This window comes from Temnothorax curvispinosus, unplaced genomic scaffold, assembly GCF_003070985.1.
Source record: "Temnothorax curvispinosus isolate PA1 unplaced genomic scaffold, ASM307098v1 QBEX01006721.1, whole genome shotgun sequence".
In the NCBI taxonomy this organism is placed as follows: Eukaryota; Metazoa; Arthropoda; class Insecta; order Hymenoptera; family Formicidae; genus Temnothorax; species Temnothorax curvispinosus.
This window is the reverse complement of record NW_020216501.1, coordinates 70814-84480: the sequence shown is the minus strand read 5'-3', so window position 1 is coordinate 84480 and position 13667 is coordinate 70814. Positions and strand designations below refer to the sequence as shown.

Here is a 13667-nt window from a genome sequence, read left to right as displayed (position 1 = left end):
AACTGTTTGTTAATTAATATAAGCAATTTTTTTCTAATTATTGCTAGGTCTTTAACATCCTCGGCGAAGGTTGTTTCGGTCAGGTGTGGAAATGCGAGGCTCTAGATATCGATGGCAAATCTGGCCCGACGATCGTCGCGGTGAAGACACTGAAAGAGAATGCCACCGAGCGAGAACGATTGGATCTCGCGCAGGAGCTACGCGTCATGAAGAATTTAGATCCCCATCCCAATGTAGTGCGGCTTCTGGGATGTTGCACCGAACGGGAACCTATGTTCGTCATTCTGGAGTACGTGAGTGGCGGTAAGCTGCAGAGTTTCCTCCGGGCCTCTAGAGAAGAGAGGAATCATGGAGGGGCAGGATTGACGTCCAGGGATCTTACTGGATTTGTGTATCAGGTAAGTGATCGAATTGTGAATTATTAACCAGAGAATCTATAGTAGATAAATCTAAACTGATTGAATAAACTCGAATTTGTTATTCGTAGATCGCCAAAGGTATGGAATATCTGGCGTCAAAGGGTATTATCCACAGGGACTTAGCCGCCAGGAACATCCTGATCGACGAGAACCGCGCGTGCAAAGTGGCGGACTTCGGCTTTGCCCGAGACGTAGCGGCCAATCAGATTTACGAGAGAAAATCCGAGGGTAGATTGCCGATCAGGTGGATGGCACCTGAAAGTCTATACGATAACATATTCTCCGTCAAATCGGATATCTGGAGCTTCGGCGTCCTGATCTGGGAGATCGTGACGTTGGGGTCGACACCGTATCCTGGACTCGCTGCCGCAGAGGTATGAATATATAACTGATCAGTTTAACTTAATTTAAAATAATGCGATTGTATACAAATGTTGTACATACATTACATAATTAAATCGAATAAATTAAAAATACATTTATAAAATTAAATTCGAAAGTTGAATTTAAAATAAAATACAAATACAAATTAAAAATATCAAATCAAACTAATTGAATTAAATTATAAAGAAAAATTAAACTAAATTAAGTTAACAGAATTAAATCAGAAGGTAATTGTAAGAATATACGACAAATGAGGTTTCTTTTTTTATATATAACGTTAAAACACTTCTCCAGGTAATGAGAAAGATCAAAGAGGGCTACAGACTGGACAGGCCCGAGCATTGTAAAAGGGAGCTCTACAATATTATGTATTATTGCTGGGACAAAGATCCGGCGTGCAGACCGTCCTTTGCCGAACTCGTTAATCTGACCGAAGGCCTGCTGCTCGACGAGACGGACTATATTGAGCTCGACAGGTTTCCGGATCACTCGTACTACAATGTGCTCAATCTCAGCGGAGAAAAACTATAAAACTCGCGTGACGATCGTTAACGATTACGTCAGCCGATTTTCACATAGATAAGCTGCCACACGTTTTCGCAATAACATTGTCGTTTAATTGGGATGTATTTTCGCCACATGATGAATTACGTGGGAAAACCTTTTAAACTAAATTATCAACCCAAAATTTTTTTTTATTCCTTCAACCGAAGAGAATTATCAAATTATACCACTAATCGAAAAGTAATATTGCATTTTATAATGGCATGTTTAATGAGTTCGCTCGAGAACGATTTGAGCTTTAATCTTTCCGCTCGCTTTCGGCACAAGACTGTTCGATCGTTCTGTTAAATACTCACATATGTGTACGTGTTAGATACTCATTTCTCGTACCTACGAGAATAACACGATTTGTAATAATTAAGAAAATATAATTAAATTTAAACGCGACGTCACAAGTCGAAGAAAAGTATTCCTAATACTTTAGTGGCTATTCATGTCTAAACATGAATCTGTATATATGTACTGAGTTAAACATTGTTGTAAGTTATTGTACAATTGAGTGTTGTAAGAATAAATAAATCTATATACATTATACGCTCAGCAATGTACACTATGTTCCTGTTACATATTTCATAATTAAAGTCTAAAAGTATTTTTTATACCTAGTAAATATATCTTTAGTGTTCTTTTCTATGAAATTCTGTTCACAATTAAAGTGTGAACACATACGTATATCAATGATTAGTAAAAAGGACCTTGTGCTAAAAATAAAATATATAATATCTAATTTTTAAAGCATTATTTAAAGCATTGTTCAATAATGATACAAATAATTTGTGGAACGTAGCACGAAATAGAATCGAAAACCGAAGAATTATGGACACGGCGTGTTATCCGCCGGAAATATATGGCAATGTGGCTACGTAGTTTAACGTACGCTCAACGTTTTCTGCACATAAAAGCGCCAGTGAACGATAGTGGTTCCATCTAAAATGTGAGCACATCCACTCTCAGACTTCTTTCTCTTCAAATATTTGTTACAAATTTTATATTAATAATAATAATAAGACTTTAATTATTTCTGATCATCAGGCCCCCATATTGATGGTCACGAACATTTACCTAAGGTCGATCACCTCTAACAGTATCTCGTCGGTGTACATGCTTACATATGGTACAAACGTAAAAGAGTGGAACGGAGCAGTAGATTGGTGACTATAGCAATAGAGGGTACTGTAATCTTTTTTGTTTAACAGAGACAATTTCTTATTATTTTTGTTTCTTCTGTACCATGCATGAGAATACGTATATGTATGCACACACGCTAATGAACTATAATTTACACAAACGCGATCACTATAAAAATTAAAAGAAGCAGAGAAAAAGAGTCACACATGCTGTTCTTATCTTTCTTCAATTGCCTTTCTTTTATATTGCACAAAGCAATCAATCATTATCGAATCTGTTTTATATGATATTCATAAATTCGTCGAGTTCGCATTATTTACTATTCGTGCTGATCCGCCAGCCGAGCGGTTTTTTAATGAAATCAAAAGGCGCAAATCAGTCAATTTCTATCAATTCGTCTACATTATGCAAACAATGAATCACGAATTACAAATAATGGGGAGAGCTTATACTAACAAACGAATTTCTGTGAATCTGCTATGAATCGCGAATTGCGAATCACGAATAGTAAATCGCGCATAGTTTAGTTTATTAGTACTAACTTAGCAGGCACCCGCTATTCATAAATTTTATACGCTCGATTATGCGTATATCTATAAATACCAGTTATAAACAAGAATTATGTATCTATTTTAACATATCGTATGAATAACAATAACAAAATAATTATTACTAGAATGATAAAATATACAATCGGTAAGATACGAATGCCTGATAAGCCATATGTCGATGTCGATGCCTTCTTATCCCAAAGTTACGTCGATCGCCATCCTCCTTTGTAACTTTTCTTAAAATCTCTGGTGTGCCTTCGGGAAGTCGCGTAACTTGCGTTGTCCTAAGACGTGTCTAACACGGCGAAGGAAGTAAGGGGACACGCGTGGCGCGTGTGTGCGCGATGCACGTGCGTTCTGTGCGCGCGTGCATGAGTGTGGCGAGAGGGGAGTGAGGATGAATAACGAGGAGAGAAAGAGAGAGAAAGAGAAAGACGGAGGAGAAAAGGAAGAAAAAAAATGCGCAGACTCTGCTCGGAGTCCGCGAGAGGAATATTCAGTGCAACGTATAAAAGCCCGTTATGCACGGCGACCAGTGTGGTTGCACACGTGCACGCGTGTGCATTAGTGTACGGCGCATGCTATAAATAGATGTAGCAGACCGCAGAGATTCTAAGTACCCCGCCTCCTTTCATACGCGATCGCAGTCGATAGTGCGCAAGAGCGGAAAACTCACCCATATCTCATACATATCGCGCTTTAAAAAATCAAAACTGAAGAAAATTTATTATTTTCGAGATCAGCAGCTCTCTCCCCTCCTCACCCTTCTCGTGATAATGATTATAATCGTGCAGTTAATGTATGGAGAAGTGTCCATCTTTTAGCATCGATTTCAATAAAACTCATTTTAGACAATCTATAATTCGCGTCAGAATTCAGGACAGAATTTTATTTATAATTCTTTATGTCCTGTATTTGGGTGTTTTTTCTTATGTGTATTTTATATATGTATCCTGATACTTTTCGAATGTTTGTTTTTTTTCCCAAAATTTATATAATGTGTAAATTTTATTAGAATTCTATTTGTTACTTAATATATGACAATATTTAAGAAATCAGAATACATATATAAAATATGCATATTTGAAAAAATACACATATAAAATTATAAATAAAATTCTATCACAAATTACAAATCGTTTAAAATAAGCTTAAAAAAAGCTTATAGATGATTATGAGCTTATAAATAACAAAAATATTTGAGATAATAGTTATTGGCAGTGAAAATTATTTTCAATGTAAGTAACCATTTCAATGCAATATAATATATTTCTGTTCATCGTTATTAATAAAATTTTTACTTCCATCGACTAAGAATAGTGAAGCGTGGCAGGTGGAATTTCACGAAGGAATTTTATTTTATCGATAATCAACAAACCGTTTGATGTAAATGACGCGGATGACAATGAAACGGAAGTGCTTTGCGGAAGCGTTTTGCTTCCGCAAAACGCTTTCCGAGGACGTCCTTTTCTTAAATACCTTCTGCGTTGCTTCTCAGAAACGTGTAAGCTGTTGTCTTGGACTCATGTTCCGTCATTAACAAGGCGTCGATATAACCGTGCAATTTAAAACGCCGTTTTCGCGGCGCGGGCCGTTATGAGATACCGGTGCAGCCGACCGATTCTGGCAGACGGCTTCTGTTTTCGGCAATGAGGATGTCAGACGAGTTACGATACCGAGCGGCAAGTGTTACACAGGAAGCGAGACCGTGCGGTCCACCTTCTATCTTTTTTCTCTCTTTTATTCATTTCGACATTGTCTACTTCATCCCTATATTGATCTATCTTTGACGCGAAGTCCCATTTGTCGAGAGAAAGCGAGAAGTTCCAAGTATTAGTGACTTCAGATCCTTAAATAATCTCAAACATATGGAAAAAATCTTTAAGCCCGAGAAATTTCTTGGATCCTAAAAATATTTCATACTTCAGGAATAACGTCATAGAATTCCGCAAAGATCCGTTTCATTAAGCGGAGTCCAGAGACTCCTTCGCAACGTCAGAGATAACATTCCTTGAGGCTGGAACCGAGTTGTACTCGCGGTGCAACAATGTAAGCAACCGGCAGGATCACGTTCCGAAGCCGAACGTGATCCGTGGAGCAGCGAGCATCAGGCATGGCGCTCAAAGCTGCAAGGCCGCGAGTGTGATCTCTTCAAGGGCTTCAAGGTCAGCGGTACACAATCCACGACGCTGGAGGGCGACCACGACCGGGAGAACAGGCGGCGAACAGCCACGGTGGAAGGAGAAGAGAAGGGGGTAGGTAGGGGTTGACCAGTTCGTTGCATAATTGCGTCACGTTGTCCGGGAATCACTGCCCGTGCACACTAGCCCGTTTTGCAAAAACTCGCGGCAAACTGGATTTCCCTTATACACGCGTGTACTTACACGTATGCGCAAATACGCTCCACGCACTCATGCGTAAAACACGAAGAGACATTACCTCCATGACTACATCAAAGACTTTTCGTAATGTTACATGTAATGATAATTGAGCGCGTTTGAGCTCGTAAAAATCAAAACGCATTAAAATAATTGTAATATAATTATAATTAATACATGATCGGCACGCATTTTTGTTAAATTATTAATAAAAAGCTACATTAATCATGAAGTGAAAGAACTTCTTGTTACTTTTATGGAAATTTAAGAAGTTACGACAAAACGTTGGCTATAAGAAAAAATAGTGACGTATTATTCAAAAGAATTAAGATTCTAATTTTGCATTCAAATTTAGAATTAATTTATCGACTCATCAGGCACATTCCTGTTTTTGCACCACCATGACGCGATCAGTGATTATAACTACATTTTTCTTTTCCAGTCAGACTTTAAAGGACCAATTTGTTTAATTAATTCTTTGATATTTTAACGTAAAAAAACACCGCATATTTCATTAAATAATCTCGAGCCGAGCGTCTTCATGTAATTCAGTGTTTCGTAGCCGTAACTTTTTGCAGAATGTTTCCTAGCGTGCGCGTACAAATGTAATTTGTGTCCGTCGCTCGCAGGAACGATTAAACAAACGATTAGACGGCCGGCCGCAACGTGAAATTATTAACACTAGCGCCAGTTATCTCGCGTTCATACCCTTCGCCGCGTCGCGCTTTTTTTTCTACGTTCTCTTTCCTTCCTTCAGATAGAAATCCACCGTCACTCAACGCATGTTTTAAGCAGCTCTTTAAAGTTTTTATATGACGCGGCAATTCATCTGCAGTCCCATAGTTAGATAATGCAGATACGTCGCTTTTCCGCCAAGTCGAGATTACTGTGGCCGTCGTTTGTAACGCGGAATTTATCGCTAAACATTAAACATCCGATAGTCATGTCAGACTTAGCAATATCTTCGCGAAATCACAGCATTCAGAAAAAAATAGTATCAGCAACTAGCAAATTGAAAAGAAATAGCGCATCTCATTTATAAAATTACAGTAAAAAAAATAAATAAGTTAAAAAAAAATAGTAATGTTTATTTATAATATAATATAGTTGAATGAATTATAAAATATAGTGATGTAAAATAGCTATACTAACAAAGAATATATTATTAATACATCAAATAGCATATCACAATGCATCATTATGTCATAATAACTCATTAAAAAAAAATATTTATTTAAACCGAAAGAATATAACTATCACAATTGATATATAAAAATCTATATAACTACGTATAATTATCCGGCAATTTCATTGTTTAATTAATTATATACTATTAATAAAATAATGTTAACAATTAATGAAAATAAAAATCTAATTATCAATTATATAAATCATCTAATGATTTCTATATCGTTGTAGCTACAGATATTATATGTTACGTCACATTTATTGCCGTGACTATGTTTTGACAGTTCTCAGTTCTTCTTTCGTTCTCTATATGACTTTATAAAATTAGCTGCGAGCACTTAAATCTCAGAAAGTTGTCACATTACAGTTCCCAAGACTATCTTGTTTCCTCTGAATGGACTAGGTATTTCGAAACAATTTTTAATTGCTTTCATACTATCGGACACGGACTTCATTATATATAATTAATAAACTAGCGACTGTGTTGCGATACATTTGATCGCCGTCCAATCGCTGGTAATTATAACAGTTCGTAGCGACAGGCCGCACCGTTCTGTCCAGCAATGTCGACATCTCTGCGCAATCCAGCCTCGCGAAAAAACCTTTTCCTCGGCTCAACGCGCCTCTCCCCTCTTCCTTCCGTGCTTTGATTATTTATTGATTCACAACCGACGCCGACGGTAAACGATTGCAAATAATCGGCAATACCGTCGAGCCTCGGAAAAACGATTTTTTGCGCAACGGCAGCAGCATCTGTCTCTTCGCGCGTGTGTTATACGGGGACGGATTTATTTATTCGCTCTCTTATTTATTACGTGAGGTTTCTCCAGCCGTGGCTTACGATTAATCCGCTCTCGTCGTGGCGCCATTATTAAAACGTTGCGCCGCGTGTGTCTAGGATAAATTATCGCCGCGCATAAATTCGCTCGTGACTTTAAGCACGTTGCGCACAGATATGTGTGCGCGCGCGCGCGCGCGTATAGCATTAGGAGCGACCCGATCGTAGCGCGTGGGGTGCAAAAAAAAATTCATTAGAATGCGTGTGAGTTACGCACGAGCAATTAGACAACGTGAAATATCACGGTAAAACCTGTCTGTTGTGATCACGTCCTCTTATAATCATTACCGATCCTCCATCACCGGCGAAAAATCGTGAATAACGAGCCTATACAGATCCTTTGAGCTACTTTTCTTCTCTCAGACAGTTGCTCATCAGCTTTGACGATTGATTCATGTATGTACGAGTGCGAGTGTTCATTTTAAGAATTGATTCCTCGAATTGTGTTCTGTCACAAAAGATGTGACGGCGAAATTAAGCCTACGATTCTTTATCGAACAGGAAATTGATTTTTGCACGGTGTCACAAAGATGAGCCACGAAACGATTCGCTCGTTTAAGGTACATTCGATAATCCCGCCATCATTACGCGCGAATCCGAGATTTCGCTAGTTAACCTACTTGCAAACGCGCTTTCTTCGCTCTTTTTCATTTATTTGTTATTTTTTTGTTATCAATTTGACTCAATAACAGTTTGGTGGAACGATAATGAATACATAGAGTGATGTGATCATTGGATTAGTTGGAGAAAGTTTTCTGTTTGTGTGAAACTCTATCTACCATTATCATGAATGATCTCATTGAATTGTCGATTGTCCATCAACAAGCGCGATTAAATTCGCCACGAGATTCGACGGATTCCCGTCGATCGAATCCGTGCCAGGCCAATCCGGAGAAATTGAAACGTCATCGACTCGCTCGCTCGCAAATCCAGCGGTAATGATCCTTAAATCGCAGCTAATCGCGATTAAGATTCTAGTTTGCGATTTACGTAACGCGCGCCTTGTGCGGCAGTTCTCTTTTGAATGGCACACAAGCGAGTCTAACAGCCTCCTTTTAATCCCCGACGGATATACATATAAAGCAATCATAAAATATCGATGGTCTGCGAAACGGCGCGGGAAAAATAATGTTGCGCCGTAGGCGAGATTATTGTAACTTTTTTTGCATCGCGGACATTTGATTGCCGGTGTTGATCGACGATACGGCAGGTGGCGAGAACCATTGCGTCGGTATTGAGTGAAATCGGGAGCGCGCAGCGTATAGCAACTTCAATTAAAATTTGATAATTTTAAGAGTCCGCCGGGCTCGTGCCGGAAAGCGGACAGCTGAGATCCATCAAAATCTATCAGATTAATAAAGCCGAAATAATGTAACTCGATTTATCGCGTTCCGCATGCTAAACCCCAGCCGCGTAAAATCACTAATGTAGAGGTACCTGTAGGATGTTCTGCTTTCACTAAACGATAGAATGTACGTTAAAGTGGAACCTAGATATGCTTGGGAGCTTACCTAACACGTCGCAAAAAGCAAATAATGATTAAGTCGTCTTTTTTTAACAGAGATTAATTGTCCGTCGCGATTGGAAGATACGGCACAAGAAAACATTTACACCGCGTTCGAAAGTTTTCTTTTATCAAGATACGTATATAAAATCTGTTCTCACGCGAGACCGCTACTGTAAAATTTTAAGCACCAATTAATAATTACGCCTTACAGAGGCAAAGGAATCTCTCGATAGCATTTTACCTTGTTACCGCTTAATATGATGTATCTCAGTTACCGCAATTACAAGTCATAATAAATTCTGACATACATCCGTAAAATAAACGCAGACGCGCCGCTTTACTGCGCGCGTCCCGCTTTTATTTAATTCACATCATATTAAAATCGCCCGCTCTCGCGAACTGGGACGAGGGGAGATTTACGGTCCCGATCAATTAGAGAAACGAGAGGCGCACCGTGAATTTTACGACGCACGAAACCAGAAACGTAATTTCGAAGTGCGAGCAAGTGCCGGCGCCGCGCGCTGCATCAGGTTTACGGTTCATTAAATTATATTTCCGCGCGCGGGCGCGCAACCGATGTTTAGTGCCTCTCGAAAACGCCGACAGAAGAGTTTCACACGCACCATTTTCATCCGCCACCCCGTCCTAGCCCCCCTTTAATCCTTATTCTAAAATTCGCGCGATTGGACCGGAGAACGACATTTTCGTAATAAAAAAAACGAATTACGTCCGCTCGCGGGACAGAATTATTTAACGGCGAAAGTACGGAACAAAGTATTCAGGGGGGAGCTGGCTCTCGGTGCGCGCGTATCGCGCGGAAAAGGACGTTTTTCATCGGACCGGCCAGTGAATTACCGACTTCTCGTTCGGGCCCGAGGGTCCGACTTTCGGAAACCAAGTGGCGGTTCGATCAAGCGGAAGTGATCGATGATCGCCAAATCGATTGGAGGGAAAAGCGAACTACGCTCGACTCAAGTTTATGTTCCATAGCGTGTAATTGGATAGAAATAAGCTGATTGATACGCAAGCAAGTTTAAGAAGTTCTCGAGATCGGGAGTTTGGTCCCTCAACTTTCCAATCGGAATAAATCCTGCTGTAACGTGTGCACTGTGCATAACGTATAACAGTAATATCCGCGGCTTATAACGCCGTTCAAATTTGACTGACTAAAATCACCGTCGTCCGGAGAGACTTTGTCGAATTCGCAGCTCGTGAAATGTCACGACTTCGTTATCTCGCTATAGAGTAGGCGTCTCTTTGCCAGACTCGGGGCTCCCGGGCTGCAGCCGCACTCCGCGGGCGCGCTCCGACGTGCGCCGGTAATTGTTAATTGCGCAACGCAATCATCCATCATCGGCTAATGATACAATCCGGTGGCGCACGGTGGATCGTTATTACATTTCGGATGGCCTAATCGCTAATAAGGATTTATGGGCATCGTGCGCGCCGTTGGCAGAATGTGAAAGTCTCGGGTGCACCGTAACGAGGGTGTACCGCGTGTCTCATTCTCCCGTCTCCGACGGGATACGTATACGTATCGTCCTGTATGAAGTAATGGCCCGCCGATATAATCCCCGATGCAATTATTAATGAATCCGCGACGTTGCGATACTCGCGCGCGGCGACCTTTCCTCCGCGATTGCTATACGCAATCCACATTCGGAGCGAGACGCTCGATTACCCGCCTCGCAATTCCATCGCGCTCTAATGAAAATCGCTGAAAAGCGCGTTCTAGATCCACCGATGAAAGGACGCGTACGCTCTGGAATTCGATAATTCTATTCCCATATATACGTATTCGAATGCCGAAAGGTAGTCATTTGAAATAAAAGAAGACGCTAGTTCTTTTCGCGTAACCAGTCACGATACCTTACTTGATGCCTCGCGAATCATTAGAAAGTACCGATATATCTATAATATATCTTTAGGCATCGTCGTAATTTCCTTCGGCCGGTTAGACGTAAAAAAAAAGACGCGTAACCGCACGTAATTTGACACACGCGTCCTGACCCACATGCGTCTGCACGCACGAATCCCGTTTGAGAATTTTTGTGATTGTAAGAATTGTCAAATTATTGCGACGACGATCGACGTACCCACCAACGGTCTCGTACGAAAGTCCCGTTTTACATATAACGTCGCGATGACGTAATTGTCACTCCATTATTCTAACGAGCGCCACAACTGCACTCGATGTTTTCCTGACCCAGAACGCAGCGAATAATCGACTTTCGTTTACGACGAAATTCCGGTCGTTCCGGTATCATCCGCAGGATTCAGGGGCGCCGGATTCACCTCGTTACCGTGAAATCGTGAATTTATGACTGGACCAAGATGTCAGTTATGTTATTAAAAGAAATCATGATATACATATACCTCGGCGAGGCTTCTCTCCTCGCTAATCTCTATTTACAATTACCTATAATCCTCGGAGATTTCTCCTTCCCCGGAGATTGACATCGCAGAGAGGCTCAGTTACTCGATAGATTATCTTTCTCTCATATTATATAAAAAATTAAAAAAAAAAATTATTAGAATCTAAACGCGATGTGATTAAATTTTTTCGTCAACATCCTCATCATAATTGTCTTTACGGTTTAATTTAGAGAATAATTAGATAAAGTCCCAAATTGTAGAAATTTTTATTTCTAATTTCAGGAAGTGGACTCGAAATGCGATATATAATAAATTAATAAATTCAGATCTATTCCCAGAAAACGAATAATTAATTCACCTCTAGCTGATGCACTTAGGTTCTGATTAGTCCATTATTATTATTATTATTATCGAACAAAAGAACTTTTGATCATTCATGCTCACTTTTATTCAGAATCTCAGAACACACAAGCTACAGATAGTCCAAGAATTAAAAGTTCAAAGCTGGAGGTTTTGTTTTTCCCACAACTACATCCTTTAAATCTCTGGAAATCTAGACTGAAAGTCGAACGATTGGATCTTCAGATGTCTATCACATCGTGGTGATCCAGCAAATGACCTGCCTCGACAGGCAAGTCGTGATTCCCATCAGCGTTTAGACTGATCGGAGCGATCGCTATCTGGCTTGAGCAGCGCGGCGCCTGCGACGCGGCAGGCGCCGCGGCGGCCGCGGCGCGCAGCCTCGCTGGATTAACTCCTAATTCCTTAGCGCTATAAGGCGCTCCTCAATTAACGTCACGGCGCTAACTTTCACCGCGAGGCAAAGCCGCCTCGGTTACGCCCCATTACCTTATTGCTCGCTTTGCACGCGTGCCTGCCTGCGTCAGCCTGCGTGAAAAGGCGCCCCCCGGCGCCACGCCGCTCCACGCCGTGGCGCACACGCGTGCATGCATGCGTGCGTACATGCGTGCGTGAATTGCGGTGCTTGGTCGATCGCGCTTGGCCGATCGCGCCTCTCCGATCGGCCCGACCAAGAGAGAGGACGCGTAGGCGGAAGTGGATGCGACAGGGCAAGAAGATGAACAAGCGCGAAAACGGACAGGCGAAGAAAAAAATTACTTAGGAAGAACAGAGATGCGTTAAACTGATACGAAAGATTTATTGAGATCGTTCTTCCATTAAGCTTTGTATTGAATAAAATTAGAAAATCAAATATCTTCGGAAATAGGATTAAAAATTTGCTCTCTGGATAAGAAACTTCACTTATAAGTATTTTTTTCATGTAGATTTAGAAAAGTTGAGCGAATATCTTATTACATTTTATGACCATATATTGCGTTTCAGCATTTAACAAATCTTTCCTTGTAAGTATAATTAAAAATTTCAAATTTTTATTGAATTTTTACGTCCATCAGATCTTTATCGCTTTCGTCTTTAAATGCAGCATTATTTTTTCGCATTTAAAATTTGTTATTATTTTTTAAATCTTATGTTATTCATATTTCTTATATTTTTATATAATGCTAATGTATGCTATTATACTGTACAATCTTACACGGTCTTTGTATATCTATAATAGCCATTCGAAAAGGATTTGTTCTAAAAAACAATAAATACCGCCCATCCAATTAGGTAATTGTAAAAAGAAATGCCTGTTAACTATACGATCGGTGTACGAGTTAAAATAAAAAAAAGCAAGTGCAAGATCAGTCTCGGATACACGTGATGATAATAATTTTTGTAAAGATCCGCTGTTAAGGAGATTGCGCGTCAATGATGGCTGTTGCGCCGAGCAAGGGCGTGTCCGTGAGGTAACGCGGAGCCTCCGGTTCCACACGATTAGTAGTCGATCACCTTAGACTAATCTTTCGGTATAGCCGAAGTGCATCGCACACCACTTTCACCACGTTTTCCTCTTTCCGATCTTTCCTTTCCGCGTCGCGTCGCAGCACCTGCAAGACGCGCTCGCTTTTGCGCGCGGCGCGTCGAAACTGACGCGAGAGTGAAACCGGATTTATACGAGAGAAGAGCTATCAGTTCCCGTATTCTATTTCGTATATCTATGGAATATCGCGTGTGCTCGAGCTGTACTCTCGGATATCGCTTAATGCTCCGATTACTCTTTTACAGCAACTTCTGTCAAGGATTCGACGGAAGATTCTTAATCGTGCAAGCTTACCTTCCTCTTATTATCTTTTACAAGATAATGAGAATTTTATTGCAGTTTTTTTTTACTGCAACGTCTCTCGTATCAGAGCAAGCCTACATACTTACCAGTATGTCTTTCTGTACGACAGGATTGACAAATATCTAATATTACGTTCCTCTAATTCG

General features: G+C 40.5%; 1 protein-coding gene across 1 annotated transcript in view; it reads left to right on the top strand.

The window, feature by feature from the left end:
• The window catches only part of LOC112456268 (tyrosine kinase receptor Cad96Ca), a 17970-nt gene extending 16069 nt beyond the window's left edge, over positions 1–1901 (top strand). Inside the window, 3 exon segments of the mRNA XM_025018691.1 lie at positions 1–398; positions 488–793; positions 1098–1901. The exon segment at positions 1–398 is cut by the window's left edge and continues 64 nt beyond it. Of these exon segments, the coding sequence (XP_024874459.1) occupies positions 1–398; positions 488–793; positions 1098–1334 (941 nt within the window). The 3' untranslated portion in view covers positions 1335–1901.
• The last annotated feature ends 11766 nt before the right edge of the window (positions 1902–13667 follow it).